The sequence below is a fragment of the Saccoglossus kowalevskii genome, chromosome 18 (assembly GCF_978046115.1).
Source record: "Saccoglossus kowalevskii chromosome 18, keSacKowa6.1, whole genome shotgun sequence".
NCBI lineage: Eukaryota > Metazoa > Hemichordata > Enteropneusta > Harrimaniidae > Saccoglossus > Saccoglossus kowalevskii.
In genome coordinates, this window is record NC_140658.1 from 15,210,805 (window position 1) to 15,235,206 (window position 24,402).

The following is a 24,402-nucleotide window of genomic DNA, read 5'->3' on the forward strand; positions in this document are numbered from 1 at the left end:
CATTTCATTGACATGATATTCATTAATTCTGAGCAATCGATGTTTTTATTACAGACTTTACTTTTGCTGTGAAATTGTCAATAATTGAGGCTCTTTTGTCGGCCCTGCAATATTCCCATTTATTGTGCACCTATTGATCGATGTTTTAGGCAATGCAATGCATATTCTAGCTCGTGTTTATAGTTACTTATACATGTCACTCTGATTACGATCCTACTTTTAGTCGCTAAGTTATAAACATTGCAAGTTTAGAAACAAACACAAATTTTGCCTGATTGGCCAATTCAAAAGACGGACCCAATGCGAACGTCGGAGAAGTGACCTCAACGATCACGCGCTATAGACGCAAAAATACGCGTCCGGCCATAAGCACGTATCACTTTGTTCAGTCTCGTTAGTTCTCTTGTACACAACGTTCATCCTGTTTCTTAATAAACAGAGTAGTCCTTCATTTTGGACTGACTTCGTACACTGAAATTGTCTTGCTGTGTAATAATAAGAGAAAGGATCTGTACTGGGCTTTATCAGCCCACAAGATGAATAGAGAAAAGAATATTTGTACATTTCAAAAATTCTAAAGGAAATTTGTGATATTATTGCCAAGAACAACTTCTTTTCATCCCTATTCACAAATACATTATTAATAATACACTTTGTAAAATGATATGACACAAGTGAGCAGCTCAGCAGCTCTTGAATAGACTATAGAAATACAGTTGTACTACAGTGTTCTGTGTCCATATAAGATACGTATCAGCCATTTAAAGTCGTATTACAATTATTATTAGTAAGTATTCTATGGTAATTATAGAAATCGATAACAATGGCACACAAAAATATCAGCCATATAATGAAGTAATATTTTAACCATCTTTAATTAATTTTGATAATAATTTATTGCACATAATAATAATAATAATAATAGTAATTTATTGACAGAGTATAAAATGCCTCTAACAATAAACTTACATACTGGGTAACAAACAAACTAAAGCAAAAAAATGAGAAATATTATAATTACAGTATGTGTATATTTTCAAAATACAAATTTAACTCACACTCGGATCCCTGTTTATTGTTGTCAAGTGTTGCATAAATGTATCTAGATTGGGATGTGTGTACTAATAAACTGGAATACCGCATAGTAAATGTAACAATATAAAATAAAATGAAACTTGTTTTCAATGACACACAACTAATAATCATCATCACTAAACCCACTAGCTGGTGACAGCACTGTATTGCAAACACACACAAATAGCTATCCACGAACACTCGTATAAACTTTTACATACATCATAACGAGTTAGAAAAGTAGCACATGTCTAAATGTTTCTGTGCCCTCGCTGTTTACAATTGTTTGGTCTTGCTTGTCGACTTTATAATTCAACTCAATCCCAAGCCTTTTTAATGCTTCATTTACTGAAACAAAATACATTCTGAATTTTTCTATTTCCTGACTCACTTTACTAATCCCGTGTATTTGTTCTCCAACGTCGATTGAATAAGCAACACGCTTGTCACTGTCTTTGTAATGACATGGCTTCACCCCTTCATGTTTATTCATGTGCCGTTTTAGAGAATTGAACCTAGTAAAGCAATTGCCACATTGCTCACACCGAAATGGCTTCAACACTGTATGTGTAAGCATGTGCTGTTTTAGATGGCAAGATCGGGTAAAACACTTCTCGCATTGTTTGCACTGAAACTGTTTCAGTCCTGTATGTGTAAGCATGTGTTCTTTTAGAGTGTGAGACCTAGTGAAGCATTGCTCACAATGTTTGCACTGAAATGGTTTCAGGCCTGTATAAGTAAGTATGTGTTTTTTAGAGTGTGAGACCTAGTGAAGCATTTCTCACAATGTTTGCACTGAAATGGTTTCAGGCATGTATGTGTAAGCACGTGTTCTTTTAGAGTGCGAGACCTAGAGAAGCATTTCTCACAATGTTTGCACTGAAATGGCTTAAACACTGTATGAGTAAGCATGTGCCGTTTTAGACTACCAGACCGAGTGAAGCATTTCTCGCACTGTTTGCACTGAAATGGTTTCAGGCCTGTATGTGTATGCATGTGAACTTTTAGAATGTCAGACCGAGAGAAAAATTTCTCACATAGTTTGCACTGAAATGGTTTCAATCCTGTATGTGTACGCATGTGAACTTTTAGATGATGAGAAAGAGTAAAACACTTATCACATTGTTTGCACTGAAATGGTTTCAGGCCTGTATGTGTAAGCATGTGAACGTTTAGATTGTCGGACCGAGTGAAGCATTTCTCGCATTGCTTGCAATGAAATGGCTTCAATCCTGTATGTGTAATCATATGCTTTTTTAGGTAGCTAGAATGAGAAAAATACTTCTCACATTGCATGCAGTGAAACAGTTTTTTCGTAGACTGCACACATTCAAGCGCTCTGTTGATTTCAACACCATCTCTACTGATATCTGGTTGTGAAAGCATTTTACACTATTTACTTCTATTATGAGGTTATATATAGTATAGATGAATGAAGTATGAATGTAAGCTTATTGCTTGTGGACATCAGTTTGCAATGTACTAGCTTTAAACAAAACAACAAAACTTCTCTGGAAAATGTGAAAAAATTGTGAAATGAAATGTACAATTCCAAGGCTTCATTGCGTGAAGTGTTCTTCATCTATACATTGGAAGCAATTTCAGTTTTCACCTACAAAATAACAAAACACATTTTTGTGTACTTAATGAAAAGTTGAAAGGCATAATACAATATAGCAAAATATATTTAGGGTGTGACATCACATTAACCTAGCTAAAATGATAAATATCTAGCTATATTATACCAGCTTTTTATGTGCTTCAATAGATACAATGTATCAAAGTTGAAGTATGGTGTGCTATCAGAGCAGGATGTCTAGCCAGAATGCTAGTTTACTGTGTGTCTACAGAGCACAGTCTAACAGAGTTTAAGATAACACATACGAATACGTGTAGATTCTAATGAATAATGAAGAAAACGTATGGTGTAAAATCAGCCAATCTATCTAGAGTGTGTGTATGTGTTAGTTGAATATGTGTCTCTACAGAGACAATCATATTAGCTACACACAGATGCAATGTAGGTGTAATGTATGAACGTAAGGTGTGATGTTAGATCAGCCTATCTAGTGAGAATGCTAGTTTCCTATGCGTCTCTAAAAAAATGAGGATTATACCTTCATGTAAGCGGAATGCATAAAAGTATAGTGTAATAATGAAGCAGCTTCTAGAGTGCTAATTTTCTATGTGTCCACGAAACCTAGCATAATAGCTTTAGGTAGATAGAATATTGCTGGAATGTATGAAAGTAGAATAAGACATAACCTCCTATATGTGTAATTTAAAGGGGAGCAGAGGTGTGGCTTTTGACACTTTGTACATGAAATTTGAGATGTATGAATGAATTTTGTCGATAAAAACAACTTGTATGTGCTGCGAAATGCCCTAAATATCGGGTATGAAACGGGCTGTGAAGCAGACGACAAACGTCCGCTTTTCCTGGCGTCATTTCGCCTCTAGAGGGCCAGTCAAATGATGTCATCAGTGAACACTTCATTCTAGTACGTCAATCCCATTGAAATGCTTCTATGAAAGACCTTGTTAACTCACTACTTAAAAGTTGAAACATGGCGAGGTGTTGTGCGTATGAATGCCATGACGATTCATGTTAAGTTTCTCGAAATCCCAAATAAAAAATCACGTTGTTGGTTGCGAGAAATCTGCAGAAGAACTAACCTGAAAATGAAGACACGTACAGCGCTCTAGCTAGAGTAAACGGTGAGTAAATAAATATTGTACGAGTTAAAAACTAAATTAGAAATACGCTAATATCACTTGAACTACAGTACTCATTTCGCCCAACTTCCCACTTTTAATCGACCGCTTATCGCTTAATTTCCGACGCACTGTATTTTCCGACCGGAAAACGACCGAATTTTTATCGTATTTTTTTCTCTCACCGACTCATTGAAAACGCCGACCGGTCGCCCAAACACTGGTCACTGACTGGCACAGAAGTGATCGAAATAGTGGTTTTGAGTGATACAGTTTGGGGATACAACGGGTACTAACTATTATTAAATTCCGAACTACTCTTCAAATCTATACCACATTGTATCGTTCGCGGACGAAACTTCACCTGTGTCCAATAATAAATAAATGACTTTGCGTAATTGTTATGGAAGCGATATATTACAATGTTGATTTTTTTGGAGCCGGTACAACATTGTAAACAAATTTGCGTAATTAGAAAAGCAGCGCACTAAGTAAACGACCTCAAAATATACAAGTTTGTGTACAGCACATCCAGAACTAATAAAAATTTTACAAAATCGACGCGCGGCGCATCAAAGAAAAAGATTGCTAAGGTGACGCGCTTGTTCAGTGCGTGACTTCAAGTGGGGGTCAAACTTCGGTCAACACACACTTGATGTCAGTATCGCCGCGTAATAAGTTACGCAACGAAGTACTTGCAGTTCAATTGCATCCCAAAATGATGCCTTGATCACTCAGTCGTTTGCAAAATATTATAACTAGTTTCCAAGCTTTTGATGCAGCCAGATTTATTTAACTTTGTGGCAATATAATCTTTTTTAATTTCCCAGTCTTTTCTGTTCATTCATGGTCTTGACAATAAGTGTGAACTGCTGTGCGAGCCTTTCGTACCCTGGCAACCGCGGTCAGACGGCGTCATGAAATCTATGCATAAAAGGCGGACGACCTGCGGCTGTTTGATTTCCTACTCTCTCCAAAGCTAGCGATTGGTGAGAATGGTTATTAATATATTACCCGATGTACTTGTAAATCGGACAGTCATACCGCAATTGTGTTGAAACATTCTGGGGCAGTAAGTAATGTCAGAATATTGTTTAAAATAAAATATTCCATCCCCAATAAAATCTAGGTCAAAGGGTCAAATTGCGTGCATATAATTATAGATAGTTAAAAACTAAATATATTTGAATTTTTGATTTTTGACGTTTGTGCAAATCAGAATAAAAAAGGTAGTGTATACAGTAGCGATATGACTGAGATATCATGGCATTTGTTTACAATATTGTACCGGCTCTAGTACTGGACACAGATGAAGTTGCGCTCGCGAACGATACAGAGTGGTATAGATTTGAAGACCCGTTGAGAATTTATAATAGTTAACACTCGTTGTATATCCCCAAACATTTTGGCTACTCCTGTGCCGGTGACCAGTGTTTGGGCGAGCTGTCGGTGTTTTCAATAAGCGAGCGAGAGAAAAAAAACGCTAAAAATGCGGTCGTTGTACGGTCGGAAATTAAGCGATCGTTTAAAAAGTGGGAAGTTGGGCAAAATGAGTACTGTAGTTCAAGTGATATTAGCATATTTCTTGTTTAGTTTTAACTCGTACAATATTTATTCACTCACTCAGAACGCTGTACGTGTCTTCACTTTCAGATTAGTTCTTCTGCCGATTTCTCGCAACCAACAACGTGATATTGTATTTGAGATTTCGAGAAACTTAACATGAATCGTTATGGCATTCATAATACCTCGCCATGTTTCAACTTTTAAGTTGTCAGTTAACAAGGTAGCATTTCTATGGGATTGACGCACTAGAATGAATGGGTTCAAATATCAATGTTCACTGATGACATCATTTGTCTGGCCCTCTAGAGGCGAAATGACGCCAGGCAAAGCGGGCGTTTGTCGTCTGCTTCACAGCCCGTTTTATACCCGATATTTAGGGCATTACGCAGCACATACAAGTTGTTTTTATCGACAAAATTCATTCATAGATCTCAAATTTCATGTACAGAGTGTCAAAAGCCACACCTCTGCTCCCCTTTAAAATTACCGAAATGAAATACACTTACCTAAAAACGGCATGGGAAAACCAGTACACCGTACAAACTAATTCTCACAAAAATATGTATCTGTGTTAAAAAAGTTAAACAAAATGTTGTTATTAAAGCATTTTAAGTAAATATACAATGTAGCAAACACCAGTGTTGTTGTCAAGGGTAGCAGATAATTTGTCTCATATTGATCAAGCAATTTTATTCCTCAGTACGAGCAGCACTTTATATTCAACATCAGAATCAGTATTACTTTAAACGATTTTTTTTCAAATGAGATGTCGCTCATGAAGTACTGTGAGCATGTTGTACATGTACATCAATTTTCGATTTTTCATTTGCGAATAATTATTGACATTGATAATCTTCTATTCAACATCGTCTTTGACACGATCAGTGATTTACAGAACAAACTAATGACTTATTTTAAATGATCACAAAAAATGTGTATGATTTCGGTACGATCGTGCTATAGTAACAAAAACGTGCACTCCACGTGATTTTCTAAACTGGCAGGTCAATCGATGTCTAAAAGTAGTTCCAGTCAGTACACATTTGTTCACACATTGTTATGTGGCATAAGATAACAATCTATACAAGAGAACTGGTGATGGTTGTAGAACCATAACTGCTTCAGCTCAAACATTTTTATGTAATACAGGAGAATGTAAAGGGATATGTATTGTAATGTTGCCTCTGTGTAATTTACAATATATCTGGATTAACCTTCACTGTGAAGGAAAATATGGGAGTTGACTTAAATGACTGGTAAAAGCAAGGCTGGTCAAATTCTGCGAAATAGTAGTTGGAATTTCCAGATACGCAATCTACACATTGTGAGATATCAAAATATGGATGATAAACAGCAAGTGATATTCCAGAGATGTACATGTAGTTGGAATTGAAGCAAAGGAGTGACCTATTAATCCATGAAACATACTGACACATATCCGTACATATCATCCTGTCTTATTGTGTGTGGGCAAAGCTGTCATGCACACAATCGGAAAAATATGTTATTACTGTAAATAATTATGAACAATAAAACTGAAAATAAAAAATATGAACAATTAAATAAGTAAAATATGTGATTTGCTATGCAGTTTCCAGAAAATTATTACAAGTCCCAGAAGTGCATACGAGTCGTCAAAACGTACAGTTTGGTGACAGAACCCAAATGAGAAGTCTGGAATCACGGCGAATAAAACTAGCGAGTCACCCCTCTAAAACGTCATTACAGTGCCAATGACATTGAACTTTGCTCTTCCATAAAGCAGCAGTTTCCATCTTCAAATAATCAAAATAATCATGCCTGTATACTTGGCTGCACCTGTTTCCATTTACACCGCATAATATACAATTTCGTAAAAAGTATCAGAAAATTTAAAAGGCAGAGATGATTTCTGTTTGAATTTAAAGGTATGCCCAAAATGATATCTTTCTGAGAAAATTTTATGTAAATATTGCCGTTTACCTCTAAATAATTTTCTACCTGTGTCCAAAGCTCAAGCACATGGGGGCATTCAAAAAACAAATGATGACATCTTTCTACAAACAGACAACAAAAAGAACATCTTTCATCCTCTACCAAATTTCTTAAATGCAAGAATCTGTTAGTTGGTGTAATTCTATGTAATAACCGAAATTGAACATTTCTCATTGATGCATCGTCCGTAGTTTTATATGGCAGAATGAAAATATCTTGAAATTCTTCATTTTGCAAAGAAAAGAACTCGCTCCACTTTTTTACAGCAGTAAGTGTTTTTTTTTTTAGTCCTAATTGACGAATGTAGTAACTATAAATAGTTTTAGATATTTTCTTATTGCCATTGGGAATATAACAGACATTCGTCTTGCATGTTGTCTGTTTATTTTTTTTTTAGTTTTGTTTTCCAATTTTTCGGGATTGCAGCAATTAAATATTGATATTGAAGAAACTTTGGTGTAATATTCCATTTTTGGCCAAATACATTCAATGACATAATATTTTTACTTTCATCCAATAAATCCCCAATTACATCAATTCCTTTGTGATGCCAATTCTTATACATTACAGTGTTATTTCCTACCAATATTGCTGGGTTATACCAAAGTGGTTGATTTACAATATAATCTGCTTCTGTTTTGGTAATACAAATTTCTTCCCATACAGTAAATACATCTTTCCAAAATTGATTATCACTCAATACTGTATGTCTAATATAACGTATTTGTTCTTCCCCCATACGCTTAGGCAAATGATGTTTAAATTTTAGTTGACTATTAAATAGTTGTTTCCATGTATAAAAGTCATCACTGAATAGTTTATAAATCCAGGATGATTTCATAGATTTCATAAATGATAATAAATGGGTCAATTTCAAGCCACATTCTTTTTCTATTAATTTTATCATAATTAGAGTTCCAAATAAAATTGTAAATTATTTTTTTCAGGTCTTTGATGATATTAGCCTGCATGTTTGGAAGAACTGTCAACAAATGAACCAGTTTTGAAATTGCTAATGTTTTTACCACTGTAACTTTTCCTATGAGTGTCAAGTGCCTCTTTTCCCACGACTTAAACAACCTTTTAATATCATTGATAGCAGGAATATAATTAAGGTCACACAGTAGATTTAGATTCACATCAAATGTGACCCCCAGTACTTGAAATGGATTGTTCGTCCAATTTAAACCTCTGTCTGTTAAAAACTTATCGAGGCAATGTCGTTTAATCCCTATCCAAATAACACTAGTTTTTTCATAATTAGGGCGAAGTCCTGAACAGATAGAGAACTTATCTAAGGTATTGAGCACTTCCCTCAGGGATCATTCAGTTCCATCTAAAAATAAAAAGGCATCATCTGCATATTGCCTTTTACTTTTTCGTTATTTCTAAGGTAGATTGCTAAAGTTTCAATGGCAAGAATAAATAGGTATGGTGACAATGGGTCACCTTGTCTGACTCCCCCATGAACTTGAAAAAAGTCAGTAAAGTGTCCATTATTAATTACACAGCTGGTAACATTAGCATATATAGTTGATACCCATTTACGGAAAGTTGGCCCGAAATTAAAACTGATCATTGCCTTTTGAATAAAATCCCATTCTAGACTATCAAAAGCCTTTTCAAAGTCTAAGAGAAGTAACATGCCGGGAATGTTTTGTTGGTTTGCAAGAAACAGCACATCATAAATTAGTCTGGTATTATCACTGATGCTTCTGCCCTCCATAAATCCCTTTTGGTTCTCATTAATAATTGATGGTAATATTAATTTCATTCTATTTGCCAAACACGCTGAGCCAATCTTACAATTCGTGTTCAGTAAAGATATCGGACGCCAGTTTTTCAAAAAGAATCTGTTCTTGTTTGGTTTAGGCAGACAAGTTATAATGACCTGTTTCTGTGTTGTACTTAATTCTCCCTTTTCATAAGATTAATTTAGACTCATTAAAAGGTAAGGTGAAATATCTCTCCAAAAGAATTTGTAAAATTCATTGGGGAAACCGTCTGAACCAGGTGTTTTTCCATTGACCATATTGTTCAAAGCATTGGCACATTTTTGTATTGTAAGCTTTCCCTCTAACGAATTTCTTTCGTCCGTTGATAATTTTGGTATATTTGTTTTTAGAAATGAACAATTTTGATCAGAAATATCCCCGACCGTTTGATTGGCAGATTTATACAAGTTTTTGTAAAATTGTTTCATTTCTTTCAAAATTTTTCCTTGATCTAAAATTTCAGAACCATCTTCTTTAACAAGTTTTCCAATCGTTTTATTTACATACTGTCTTTTTTCCAGTGTACAAAAATATTTAGATGGTTTCTCTCCATAAAGAGAGTCATTTACCTTTGACCTTATCATAGCGCCCTTCAACACTTGAGAGCGCATTTGTTCCAGTTCGGACTGTTTATTTTGCAGTTCTATCAGTTGTTCCTTTTTTGAATGTTTTTATTAATTTGTTGTATTTTAAGGTCAATTTCCTGTTCCAATAAATATTGTTTTTTATTATTTTCTCGTTTCCTATGACTGGAATACATTATAGTTTTGCCTCTGATATTTAGTTTTAAAACCTCGAAAAATAACTGGCTGGAAATAGAAAACTCCTCCGTATCTGGAACTTCTGCGCTTTCATCAATTGGACTGTTATTCACCTTATAATCATTTACCGTTTCCTCTATAGTTTTTTTGACAATATTAATGTATTCTTTATCCTTAAGAATGTCTTCATTAAATTTCCAGAAACCCTTTCCTCGTTCTTCCCCATTCTGGTTAATAGTAACCGAAATTAAACTATGATCAGTCTTGTAGCCTGGTTTTATATCTGCATTTGTAATATTAGATGCAATGTCGGATGCGGTAAGAAAATAATCTAGTCTACTTTGTTTAGGCGGATTCTTTTTTCTCCATGTAAATGCTCTATCATTTGGGTGCAGTTCTCTCCAAATATCCAAAAGAAAATATTCGTCTGCTATTTTATCAACTTTTTCTTTTGCTAATGGGTTGTTTTTCATTGAATAACCCATCGAGTCTTTTTTGTAATCTCTTACCACATTCCAATCACCACAAAATATACATGTTGGTATAGCAAAGTCATCTAAGTACGAGGTCACATTGTCAAAAAAGTCGGGTGTGTCATCATTGGGTGCATACAGATTTACTAGGCATATAGGCTTTTCTTGAATGGTCAAATCAATAATGATGTAACGACCACGTGGATCTGTTATTGTTTTATTCACAGTATACTGTAAAGGGGGTAATTATTCACTGGGTTTTAATTTAGCTTATTTCGCTGACTGGAAAAATGCGCTAAATTAAAACACAGTGAATATGTAAAATTTAGCATAGAACACATTATCTAAATGACGAAACCGTGAATTTAAAACCCACTGAATATGCCTGACATGGTAAATCAGTGAAATTTAAACCCAGTGAAAATTAGTCATTTTACAGTATTCAAAATTTTGCCTGAATAAAACTGCCACGCCTACACTGTTACTGGAGTATGCAGTAAAGAAAGACATTCCCGACCACTCACATTGCCATCTGTTTACTACTCCTTCTGAGCAATGGGTTTCTTGCAAACAATAAATATCACAGTTCTTGTCACATAACCAATTAAATACATCTTTTCTTTTTTTAGTATCCATGAGACCTCGTACATTCATGCTACATATTTTATAACTAGCCATAATATATTTCCAGTTTGGAAATTACCTGATATACCGTATTGTAATACTGAATGATCTTAACTACTATTATTTTGACAATAGCACGTCCTTTTCTTTGGACCCTAATTAAGTATTCAAAAGTAATAACATAACATAAACAATGGATACTCTGAAAAATATTCGGTGTTAATAAATGGACAAAAATAAACACGTACACTAATAAAATACAACAAATCAAAATAAACTTGATACCCTGGCGAAGCATGTCTATTGTTTCACAACGACTGTCCCAGGGGATTTTCGTCTTCCCAATTTCTCAAGATAAAAGTCCCAGGGTTGTTTTCTGTACTAGAAAGACATGTTTATTGGCAGCATTTTTTGTATTAATTTCCATTGCACAAAAAAAGAAGAAGCAAATACTGTTACTGAAGCACAGAATTTGCATGAATTTTTCTCCCCGGCCATTCACGCAAACTGCAAACGAAGTCTATTACCTCATCCATAGTTGTTGTCACTTTGCAACCGCCTTGATGGATGTATTGTGACGTATTTTGACCCCGGATTCTGACTTTGCATTCCGGCTACATGTACTGCCCTTTCATACCAGTTCAATTTCCTTTCATTATTACATCCAAATGTCATGATATTTTATATTTAAAACCAACCTTTATTTCACAGTCACTTTAGTTTTCACTTTTCTAAAATTATTTTACTGATCAAAGGACTTTTCACTCCCATCATGCAATCTCCCAACATATCTACAAATAACCTCCCTCTCAGGAGCTGAGAAATCAGAGTCACGCATAAGTAGTGCTTGTTTTTTATTATCGGTTATATGTTCATTTCAGAAATGTACACGCTCTCTTTACACACTCCCATCTTATATTACTCATCTGATTACTCAGAACAATAACAAATGACGTAAACAATATAAGACAATTTATGATTGACGCGATCAGTATATAAACTAAATATATATATTACCAATTGAAAAATTATGTTACCAAAAAATACCCTCAGAGCAAAGGTTTTGCACACTGTGTTCTCATCAGTCTGTTGGTGATGAAATGCATGCTCTTTTTGACTGCAAACTGGATGAAATTGTAAAGGCACATAGCAACTTTTGGAATACTCTATCATTGTACAATGATAATATTTTAAATTACCAAAAGAAGATATGTTTGAGCATATTATGGGAATAAAAGATTCATTGCCAACAGTCTAGGAAAGTTTATCAACAAAATTTTACCTTATAGTTGTTAGTGTTATCAGTTTTTTTATATATATATATATCTGTATTTCGTGTTATTGTATTTTTTTGTGTATGATTATTGACCATGGTTAATGTATTTCCAAGTCTTTTACCTCATCCATAGTTGTTGACACTTTGCAACCGCCTTGATGGATGTATTGTGACGTATTTTGACCCAGGATTCTGACCTTGCGTTCCGGCTACATGTACTGCCCTTTCATACCAGTTCAATTTCTTTTCATTATTACATCCAAATGTCATGATATTTAATATTTAAAACCCACCTTTATTTCACAGTCACTTTAGTTTTCACTTTTCTAAAATTATTTTACTGATCAAAAGACTTTCCACTCCCATCATGCAATCCCCCATAGTACTTCCGGAAACACAGAGGCGATCGCCAGCATATCTACAAATAACCTCGCTCTCAGGAGCTGAGGAATAACTGATTAAATGCGACTAATGTCCTGATCATAAACTGATAACCAAGTGGGGTAGTGTGGTACATTTTTTTAATGGGTTGTTCCCGTAATGAAATATGACAGTGTCACCACACTGTGTGTAACCTTGGGAAACCACTGTTTATCATTAATCATCAAAACGAGTCATTGTTATCTTTACTCAATCAGCAAGGAATTAAATAGCTGATTGGAACAAAGGTGTCCCTGGTGACACAAAATGTATTGTTTCTCTGACACTCCCTGGTACTGTTTTTAATTCAAAGCTAATTCAAAAGAGATGGTAGATTCATTGATTGTTAATTACTTCTAACCTTCGTCATTGCCTTCAAGCAGTATTGGTTGGTCGAACTTGACTTGTATATTTCCAATAATTTTAGGCTAGTGTGCTATGTTTATTTTATTTCCACGTTTTCAGTGCAACAGAAACCATGTTTTACACTTCCTTTCAGTCAGCTAGCAAGTGTAATATCTGTTTTGTTTTGTTTTCTTTGTTAACTGATGAACACCAGAAATAGTAAATGTGCAAAACAGGTTGACAATAAAACTTCAAAGATTAGATCAGTCGAGGTAGAATGTCTTCAGCATTGCGGGCACCACATCAGCTTTGTGGGCAAGCTGTCAGAATAGTGGCCCGAGTATCACCCTGGCTACACTTAAGGTAGAGATGCAGTTTACCTGACAGGTATTTTAATTAGTTAATTAGGAAACCAACATGACCTCCCTTGTCCACAAAACTATATATTTTCGGAAAGCTTATTGTATAATTTTTTAATTTTTGTTAGTATTTTTTTATGGACACTTTAATTTGAAATATGCACAGAAATGTGCTTTTTGGGTCAAAAGTGATTTAAAAAAATTAGCTTCTAAACCATAATTCTGTTTCCTGTCAAAATCGGTTTATGGGTATATCTGTTCACTATGAAGAAAGTGCCGTCTTGAAAACTGTCTACAAGTTGTCAATTTTGCAGGGCAGCAGCTCAAATCTCACTACTTCAAGTTTATGCATAAATTAACACCCAGGCTAGTTGTCTGTACGATTATTGTAACACTGTTCAGCCAAAAACAATACCCGACGGCGTTTTGGAGATTAACAAATTGTCAGTCATTTGTGGAAATTTCAAAATAAAAGGTCAAAGCGTCTAGGAGCTATTTTTTTAAAGTTCTGGGATGTGCACTAAAAAGAAGCTGAGATAATTGCTAATTTGCATAACAATTCACTCAGTAAGAAGTTTGATAATGCTCATATAAATGGCTGTAACAGTTCCAAATTTAAATGTATGATCGTTCTGTTAAAAGTTAAATATAGTGCATAATATGAAGATCCCGTCATTTCTTTTTTTCACCATGTTTCTTTTTTATTATTTATGTACAGCCTTGCTAAATCTTGCTAAGCATTCAAAAGACAGAATGTTTGCACCTCTTATCTATATTTTAAAATCGCTTTTTGAGTATGTTCCACTATTCACAATTCTATAGAATTTCAACAGTCTATATTTGGATAATAAATAGCCAAAAAAAATCACTCCCAAGTGCCTACGAAACTGTATCTCTACCTTAAACGCTTTACGGAGAACACTGCAATTCTTCAGCAGTATCACACTTTTGCTTTGGACCTGCATGCATTAAAGCAAAATAGTAATTGGCTAACATGTAAAACACTAAAGAAGCCTTCATACACAGTTTTAATTTGACAAGTATACTGTCAAAATGATTGTCACTGGGGAACTTGAACTAGTCGGTTACTATAGGCTGACAACAATGTTCACTATAAACATTATTGTCACTTTCAGGGTGTGGTCATTATAAAAGTGGCCTCTATGGGCCGGAGGTATTGCTCGAGAATGCTAGACCCAAACCCGATTCTCGGGGTAACTAGCATTCCAAAAAAAAAGAGGCTTAAACGGTTCTTCATGAGGGCATAGACTTAAATTAAGACCTGAGAATGTCTAAGAAGCGCTGACGGGAGAAACTTCTCTATGGGCCGGAGGTATTTATATAAAGTTGGCCACTATGGGCACCTGGTATTTATATAAAGCTGGTCACTATGGGCATATGACTGATATAGTGACAGGGTTGGCATTGTTCGAGGATGCTAGACCCAAACCCAATTCTCGGGGTAAATATCATTCCAAAATAAAGAGGCTGAAACATGAGGGCATAGACTTAAATCAAGACCTGGGAATGTCTAAAGAGCGCTGACGGGAGAAACTTCACACAAATCTGTAGCTGAAACTGTGTTTCTCTAGGTAATCATTCATAAAGACGTTTTGTGTTCTTCAGAAGCGTACCCTAAGTATGTGTTGAAGGAGGCACCTGATGCAAGAGCAAATGAGTTGACGATTACACAAACTTCATGCACACATACTTGGTGTCTCTGTAGATGCTGTGCTGAGGACACCAGCCAGTCATAAACCTCAAACACTGTCGAAATGAACCACCAAGAAATGGAAGTCAGGGAGACTGGTCTATCCTGCTCACCCTGACCATAACACATAAACATGTGGCTGCTGTTTTTTCTTGACTTCCTAGTACGTCTCTCATAGCAACTCAAAAGCTCAAACTGGGCATAGAAGCAACTCATCCGGGTCGACAATATTGGCAAAACAGAAAAGATGTTCGACTGTGGATCATGCTTTAAGATTTGGTTCTTGGCAAGAAACCCAATTCATGTCTTCAGCACAGCTTGATTGTCCATAAGGGTGGCACAAATGTCTGACAAGGTCTCTAACTCAGAGCGATGCCTGGCAGAGACAAGAGCTGGTAGGAAAACTATTTTCAATGCCATATATTTCAGTGGTGCTAATTCCAGGAGTTCAAAGTGTGCATTTCTGTGTATGGTTTAATTGTGTGGTACGAACGTGAATATATCCTAGATAGTCTAAATACACATGTAATTAGATTTTATTCGGAGACTTTGTGCTATTCAATTTAGCTTAGTGTTAAATACATATATTCGCACGCACTGGGACTGGTAATAGCCAATGTACCAAACCTTGTATGTCTACATTGTGTCGGCTGGCACGTTGGACCGTTGCAGTTTGGAGTGAGCATAATCTGGTTACCATAGTGATAATGCTACACTTTCGATCTCAATTTTTATTTAACACAGCTTGGTGAATGTCTGTGCACATTAACTGTTCAGGAACAACGAAATCACCTTAACAACGGCACTAAGAGGACGACACCTTGTATGCATGGATAATTCAGCGAGTCATTGTTTGGCATAACTATATCCTTTGGTTAAGATACAGTTGTACAGTAGAATCTGGGAGAATGCTCGGTGGTCCACCAATCAAAGGTGATGGAATAATCTAGCCTGGTGCACGGATCTATAAAAAGGGGTCTAAATCAAGCCTCGTAGCTGTCGTTTACAACTGGGGTTGCCTCCATGCAGCACAGGGTTTCAGGGAAGAACGTGACGAAGTGGGTGCTATTGGATGTTGGTTGTTTGCTGGTAAAGACGAAGACTACATTGAAAATTGACTCTTCACAGTTTGAAACATCTGCCTTGGTGTCAGACGACTACATGAACTGGGATTGCCGATGACAGAAACTACAGTGAAGAGTAACACTCTGTGTGACTACATATTGGAACGTCAGACTTTGCGTCATGAGACTGGTTAGTAACAGGTCCTACAAACACATTAGAATAGGCACATAGTTGTTCAGTATGTTTGTTTCGCATATTTCGATCTTGGTCCAAACGCATGTAGTCTTTGTGAATCGTAATTAATTTTAAGTAGCGTATTTACAACAGAGATAGGCCACTAGTCACTTCATGCCCTTGTATGTATTATTACCCCAATAAATGCGGTTATTTTGACCGTGAAAAGTATTCTATTGTCTGTTTCATGTATTCACACCACACTAATACTGCGTTCTACAACTACGAGATACTATTATTATAGTTTCTGGCTTGGTTTCGAAAACCCACACAAGATGGAATATCTGCATTATTTGGCATTAATTGGTTCACACTAGTCTCATCGCAATGCTCTGGCTAGTTTATGCAAACTAATGCAGTGATCTCTTGACACACTTAGAGGTGACAACACAACCGACAAATCTCAATTGGGTGGTTCCCTAGATTGGGCTCTAGGCCTCTGATTGTGAAAAACAGTAACCAGTCTCCTAATAATAGAACAATTGGCTGTGTGGGAGACATCCATTACCAGAGGCATAGCCATGGCGAGTGGGTCCATTCACTAGGGCAAAGCATTCCTTGCTTGGTCCATGAGAGTTACTCGCCTCTTCAGTTCCTCTAAGTGAGACTGGTATTGCAACAAAGTGTGTTGCAGTAGGCGACTGCACATTGCAGGTCGGGGAACTACCCTGTGAACTGACGTTGTCATCCCAGTGATGTGCATCAGTATTCAGAGGAACACAGAGGGAATGATGTACGAATAGACTCTATTGCTAGGCAACGAGCCTGTGATAAAAGCACCAAGCATGCCTCTGTGTCAACTACATGCTCAGAAACACCAGCTGACGTGTCGGGTGTGGATGGGACTTTTTTAGATTTACTATTTACAGTTTCTAGCCTAATTGGTGTAGTAAATCCTGTGTTAGTCTTACCTGCTTGGCCAACAACCCCTTGTTTTGCAACCAGTATAGGTATGGCTTGATATGTACTGACGACTGTTGCAGCAGCAGCACCTCCTGTTTCTACACTGTGTTGAACATGTATGGAGCCAAGCACAACCCGAACAGGTGCATCCTGAATTTGCATACTTGGCCAAAATGAGCAAATGAAAAGAGTCAATGACTCGCTGGGTGCATTGGAATGAGATTACAGTAAGACTGAGTTGACTTTTGGGGTGAAAACACAGGAGGTGGGTGCTCTTCTAGGACTGCTTTCTTTCTTCTAGTCAGCCATTTTAGCTACACTAAGAAATGAACAAAGCACGCATGAGTGGGACAAAATTACAGTTGAAACTGACACAATGTAGCCCTAAAAACTAGTCAAATGTCTCGAGTTTTTTTTTGTTTAGTACAAAAACGAACAAAGCCCCTAATAAGAACAAGTTTATCCTAGCAGACCCAACGTCTCACTGTTATCAAATGTCACAGGAGAAGTACCTCAGAAAACTCACTACACTGTTTTGCTACGATGCACACTCAGTATGGAGAAATTAGACAGTGAAGATAAGGCAAGATGGCACTGACCTCTTGACCTTGGTCACATGTTAGGTGACGTGGAAGAATCGATAAGGTCATGGGGCTTCCCTTCACCTGGATTCCTCTCACAATCATTGACTGGATTGCAGATTAATGCCTACAGTTTAAAATGGTCATTTTAACTGACCAGAGTCTTTGGTGAGCAACTGAATGTAGTGAATTGGCTATACTATTATCAAATGCACAGATAAGCAGATACTACATATCAAAGTTATTTACTCACAATTGCCAATGATACTGCTAATTTGGTGTTTTCTGTGCTCAAAACCATAAGTATGCCAAGACATATGAACCAATTCACATTTAACTAATTTCTGCCATTACAAGTTGTTAAAATAAGAGAATAAATATATTAACATATATTTCAGACTTAATTATGGTATAAACAACCCTCGTTTAATTATTTTCTGCAATTACAAGTTGTTAAAATAAGAGAATAAATATATTAACATATATTTCAGACTTAATTATGGTATAAACAACCCTCGTTTAATTATTTTCTGCAATTACAAGTTGTTAAAATAAGAGAATAAATATATTAACATATATTTCAGACTTAATTTTGGTTTAAACAACTCTTGTTTAATTAATATCTACCATTACAAGTTATTAAATTAAAAGAATAAATATCTCAACAATAATTTGAGACTTATTTTGGTGCAATCAATTTACGTTTAAATAATTTCCACCTATACAAGTTGTTAAATTGAGAGAATGAATGTGTTGACAAATATCTGAGACTTATTTTGATGTGAACAACTGTCGTCTAATTATTTTCTCCATTACAAGTTGTTAAATTGGGAGAGTAAATATCTCAACATATATTTGAGACATATTTTGAAGTAAACACCTCTTGTTTAATTAATTTTCACTATTACAAGTTGTTAAATTGAGAGAATAAATGTCTCATCAATATTTGAGACTTCATTTTGGTTTCACCAACTCTTGTTTATTTAATTTCCACCATTACAAGTTGTTAAATTAATAGAATAAATATATTAACATATATTTCAGACTTAATTTTGGTATAAACAACTCTTGTTTAATTAATTTCCACCATTACAAGTTGTTAAATTGATAAAATAAATATATTAACATATATTTCAGACTTAACTTTGGTTTAAACAACTCTCATTTAATTAAATTCTACCATTACAAGTTGTTAAAACAAGAGAATAAATATATTAACATATATTTCAGACTTAATTTTGATATATAAACAACTCTCGTTTAATTAATTTCCACCATTACAAGTAGTTAAAATAAGAGGATAAATATATTAACATATATTTCAGACTTAATTTTGGTAAAAACAACTCTCGTTTAATTATTTTCCACCATTACAAGTTGTTAAATTGAGAGAATAAATATATTAACATATATTTCAGACTTAATTTTGGTATAACAACTCTCGTTTAATTAATTTCTACCATTACAAGTTGTTAAAATAAGAGAATAAATATATTAACATATATTTTAGACAATTTTGTTTTAAACAACTCTCGTTTAATTAATTTCTACCATTACAAGTTGTTAAAATAAAAGAATAAATATATTAACATATATTTCAGACAATTTTGGTTTAAACAACTCTCGTTTAATTAATTTCTACCATTACAAGTTGTTAAAATAATAGAATAAATATATTAACATATATCTCAGACTTAATTTTGGTATAAACAACTCTTGTTTAATTAATTTCCACCATTACAAGTAGTTAAAATGAGAGAATAAATATATTAACATATATTTCAGACTTAATTTTGGTATAAACAACTCTCGTTTAATTAATTTCTACCATTACAAGTTGTTAAAATAAGAGAATAAATATATTAACATATATTTCAGACTTAATTTTGATATATAAACAACTCTCGTTTAATTAATTTCCACCATTACAAGTTGTTAAAATAAGAGAATAAATATATTAACATATATTTCAGACTCAATTTTGGTAAAAACAACTCTCGTTTAATTATTTTCCACCATTACAAGTTGTTAAATTGAGAGAATAAATATATTAACATATATTTCAGACTTAATTTTGGTATAACAACTCTCGTTTAATTAATTTCTACCATTACAAGTTGTTAAAATAAGAGAATAAATATATTAACATATATTTTAGACAATTTTGTTTTAAACAACTCTCGTTTAATTAATTTCTACCATTAGAAGTTGTTAAAATAAAAGAATAAATATATTAACATATATTTCAGACAATTTTGGTTTAAACAACTCTCGTTTAATTAATTTCCACCATTACAAGTAGTTAAAATGAGAGAATAAATATATTAACATATATTTCAGACTTAATTTTGGTATAAACAACTCTCGTTTAATTAATTTCTACCATTACAAGTTGTTAAAATAAGAGAATAAATATATTAACATATATTTCAGACTTAATTTTGGTTTTAGCAACTCTCGTTTAATTAATTTCTACCATTACAAGTTGTTAAAATAAGAGAATAAAGATATCAACATATATTTCAGACTTAATTTTGGTATAAACAATTCTTGTTCAATTAATTTCAACCATTACAAGTTGTTAAAATAAGAGAATAAATATATTAACATATATTTCAGACTTAATTTTGGTATAAACAACTCTCGTTTAATTATTTTCTACCATTACAAGTTGTTAAATTGAGAGAATAAATATATTAACATATATTTCAGACTTAATTTTGGTACAACAACTCTCGTTTAATTAATTTCTACCATTACAAGTTGTTAAAATAAGAGAATAAATATATTAACCTATATTTCAGACAATTTTGGTTTGAACAACTCTCGTTTAATTAATTTCTACCATTACCAGGTGTTAAATTGATAGAATTAATATATTAACTTATATTTGAGACAAATTTGGTTTAAACAACTCTCGTTTAATTAATTTCTACCATTACAAGGTGTTAAATTGATAGAATAAATATATTAACATATATTTGAGACAAATTTGGTTTAAACAACTCTCGTTTAATTAATTTCCACCATTGCAAGTTGTTAAAATAATGAAATAAACATACTGGTATCCTTGGAAATGTCAGACTTTCTAGAAAATGGTAATTCAAACCCTTAATCAACAATTCCATGAAAGGTATAAATACCACTATACCACAGATATTCATATTTTTCTGAATTGTTTTTGAAATACAGGGCACACTATTGTGAGACTTTAATATCTAGCAAAGCCTATCATAACTAGTTCTTATGTTCCTGTTTTGTCACAATCAGTAAACTGTCAGTTTAGTTTGTTAGTTGCTTTATTATTTATTCTTATAAGTTTTGTATGGTGGCTCTTTGTTAGATATATTATTCTTTTTTAACATTTTTTGTCTTTTACTTTTAATGGTTTGATATGTTTCAGTTTATTTGATTTATTCGTTTTTCGCAGTACCTCTGAGCGGGCTTTCAATCTACTGCCTTTTTGTTCTATCTTATATATGCTTGTGTACAACGCCACAACGTTAGTTGTTGACTTGTGTTCATTTTGCTAACTTCTCAAATGACCCGATTAGTTGAATGTTTTGGTTCGATGAGTGTTTATCTGGTTCGATTTGAACCCTTGGCGATTGTATTAGGTTGGTTCTCATTTCCTGAATTTGCAACGCACTAATGTGCGATCACTTCTCCGTTTCATTGTGGATGCCTACCTTATGCCTACAAGAGACGACAGCAAGTTGGAAGTCTGCTGTCTTCCACGCGTGTCATCGCCACGACTTAGTTTCAGGAGGTTTTCTAGGAAAAATGAACAAGAGGGAGCACACACAGGCAACAGACCTGGAAACGACATATCGGAAGGTTTTTGTGTCGTGTTATTTACCTTTATTGTAATTGGTATAAACCATATCCTATATAACGACCCCCATTGAAGGTCATGTGTTCAGTGACGTTACCAATTTGTACGGTGTAGGTATGCACGGTTTCTAGAATTAAGCATGGGATGTTAGCCAGTGTAAACGGATTTTGCATCATTAAAAAATATGCCATATTATTATAACTGAACTATTGAACGTAATATTGTTATTGATTCAATACAAATAACGTTCTACCGTGAGACTTTTACCCCTTATCCTACGCCGGTGCAAAACAAGAAACACAATGGTCGCGTGTGTTGAGATTACATGCCGCGGAGACACCACACGCGATCTGTTCATACGTATTATTTGTAATTTCACGGAATCAATAACTCCACAAACATGAATGTCTGACGAGTACACTATTATCATAGACATATATTACTTACTTTGCTCAGAGGGTTTCCTCAATTTTGACCTAAGCTCGTCCTCTTCATACATTCAATCGCAAATTGGCGGTGATCTCATTGACCTCAAATCAATGCCCTCTACGGTGACACATGTACAGTTTTATTATCAGTGACATCGCCGACAGATGGCGCTCTTGTTAAATGTTTTTGTATCTCGGATCATCACATATTGGTTCTGGCACAGTCCCTCCACAAATGGCAAGGGCATCTTGAATCATGTAAATAAGCATGTTTTCTCATTAGCATATTGAATCAGGAGTGTGAATCGACCCCAAAATAATTCCACGGAAAAATGCACCAAATGAGAGAAAATCACAATAAAACGTGCACCTAAACTTGATGATTGTGTTTATGCAACTCTATATATAAAATACACGATTTCTTGGCGTGGCAAACATCAGTAAAAAGGTGAAAACAAAACTCGTATTGCTGAGGATAAACTAGTTTTGGTAAAAATATACGAACAACCGTCAATGGAAATGCGAAGTTTAGAAAATACAGTAAAAAACTACGACATCTTGACAAAAGTGGCCGCCATTTTAACTATCACTGGGAAAACGACGATATAAACTAGATTTACCTAATGATATTATATCCAAATTGGAAAAAACATGCAAATCTAGCAACATGGACTGGAAAAAGTTACCCGAAAAGAGGTTACATTTCCAGACATAGCAATTTGCCCAACAAAGACTGAACGCCTGGACGAAATTACCCTGAAAGTTCGGATTAAAAATTCATTCGCTTTACACAATATGTACGACCCAAATTTCTCTAACGACATTCTTGACAACTATATGAACCCAATTATTGAAGTAAATTAAGAAAAAAAAACTTTTGATTCTCGTATACCGTTCGAACCTATGACAGCCAGCAGCGCAAGCCCACGCTATAGGCAAAAATAATTACGTAATCGCATGTTTCTACACTTCGACTCGCTCACACCCTTGAACAATAGCGTTTCCAAACCGTTTCTGGAAGAACTGTGGTTCTGCACAGTAGTCACGGTTCAGACAAGCATTGTTGAATATTGTACTATACGAAAACTATACTTTCAGTTCCCCTTCTGTATCTGAAAATCCTGGTGATTCGTGGTGTTGTTGGAATGTTATTTGAGTGAAAATGGCACCAACTAATGACAATTTTGAAACGTCGAAACATTTATGAGTATATAATCCATGCATATCTGCAATATAATCTTTCTTTCTATCCCATTGCTATTATAGCCCTTATCACGGAGCTGGTACCTATCTAAGACAAGTTGTCCAAAGTTTAGTTGATGTGTTTGTTTTATATTCACAACTCCTCGATTATTACCACAGTTCCTCTATACCCGATCTAGAAACGGCTATTGTCCAAAGTGTGAATTATCCCCAGTTCTCGGACGGCCATAGGTATGGCATTCCGCGAATCATAGTCGTTCCCTGCGCATTCTAGTTTTTACAACCAACAAAGACAATATATTTTGATACTTTATTGTATAGTGGCATATTTACATTATTATTCGTGAATATCGCACTTAAATTTGAGGAACTCTGTCAGATCGATGTTTTTTTTTTCATTTATTGGATAGCTTAAAACTAATTGTAGTTGGTGGAAGAGTTTATTGTGCTTGTATAATATATTATATACACTATACGTGCCATATTTATGCATTCACTTTTTCAGTTCAAAATAAAGATGGCCTCTCGCCGATTCATTGCCATTCGAATTTTCGTGTTATCATTTTTGTTTTCAAGCATATATTTGGAATGTAGTTTACAATGCTAGTGACATCGTGTCTCTAAGAATAACATTTTGTACTATCAATTCAATTCTTTAGCACTGCCAGGAATGGAGTAGGGAGACATTTTTTGCCCCAATGAGAATTTATTTACGGGCGCCATTTTGTTATTGGTTTACTGAACTTACTCGACGCGTTGTCAGCGGTTTTACCACTTCTACAGTACTAAAAAAGCATTCAAACATAATATATGTTTTCAGGTGAATAAATATGTACATTTACTTTTTGGTCATGTGATTAGTTTTTTTTCTCGGATGTTCGTATTTTGATAAATCGACGTTATACATTCAGTTTTGTTTGCAGTTTGGGATTGCAGTGTATACGTTCAGTTTCATGACTATATGTCCACGGTGTGAATGGTTTATTTACCCCCAACCAGCCTTGGGACGACAGACTGCCAAATGTTTTCAGACTGGGGAAAGAGTAATGTTTGCCTAAATCACATCAACGACGATATGGA

At 34.7% G+C, this 24,402-nt stretch overlaps 1 protein-coding gene across 1 annotated transcript; it reads right to left on the reverse strand.

Moving 5' to 3' along the window:
• Positions 1–910: 910 nt before the first annotated feature.
• Positions 911–22,228, reverse strand: LOC144361496 (uncharacterized). Its single transcript, XM_085493093.1, has 4 exons — positions 22,139–22,228; positions 5,862–5,921; positions 1,841–2,686; positions 911–1,757 (listed from the first exon to the last, which is right to left on the reverse strand). The coding sequence occupies exons 3-4, from the start codon at positions 2,458–2,460 to the stop codon at positions 1,307–1,309; spliced, it is 1,071 nt and encodes a 356-aa protein (XP_085349219.1). The 5' UTR covers positions 2,461–2,686; positions 5,862–5,921; positions 22,139–22,228; the 3' UTR covers positions 911–1,306.
• Positions 22,229–24,402: the final 2,174 nt, after the last annotated feature.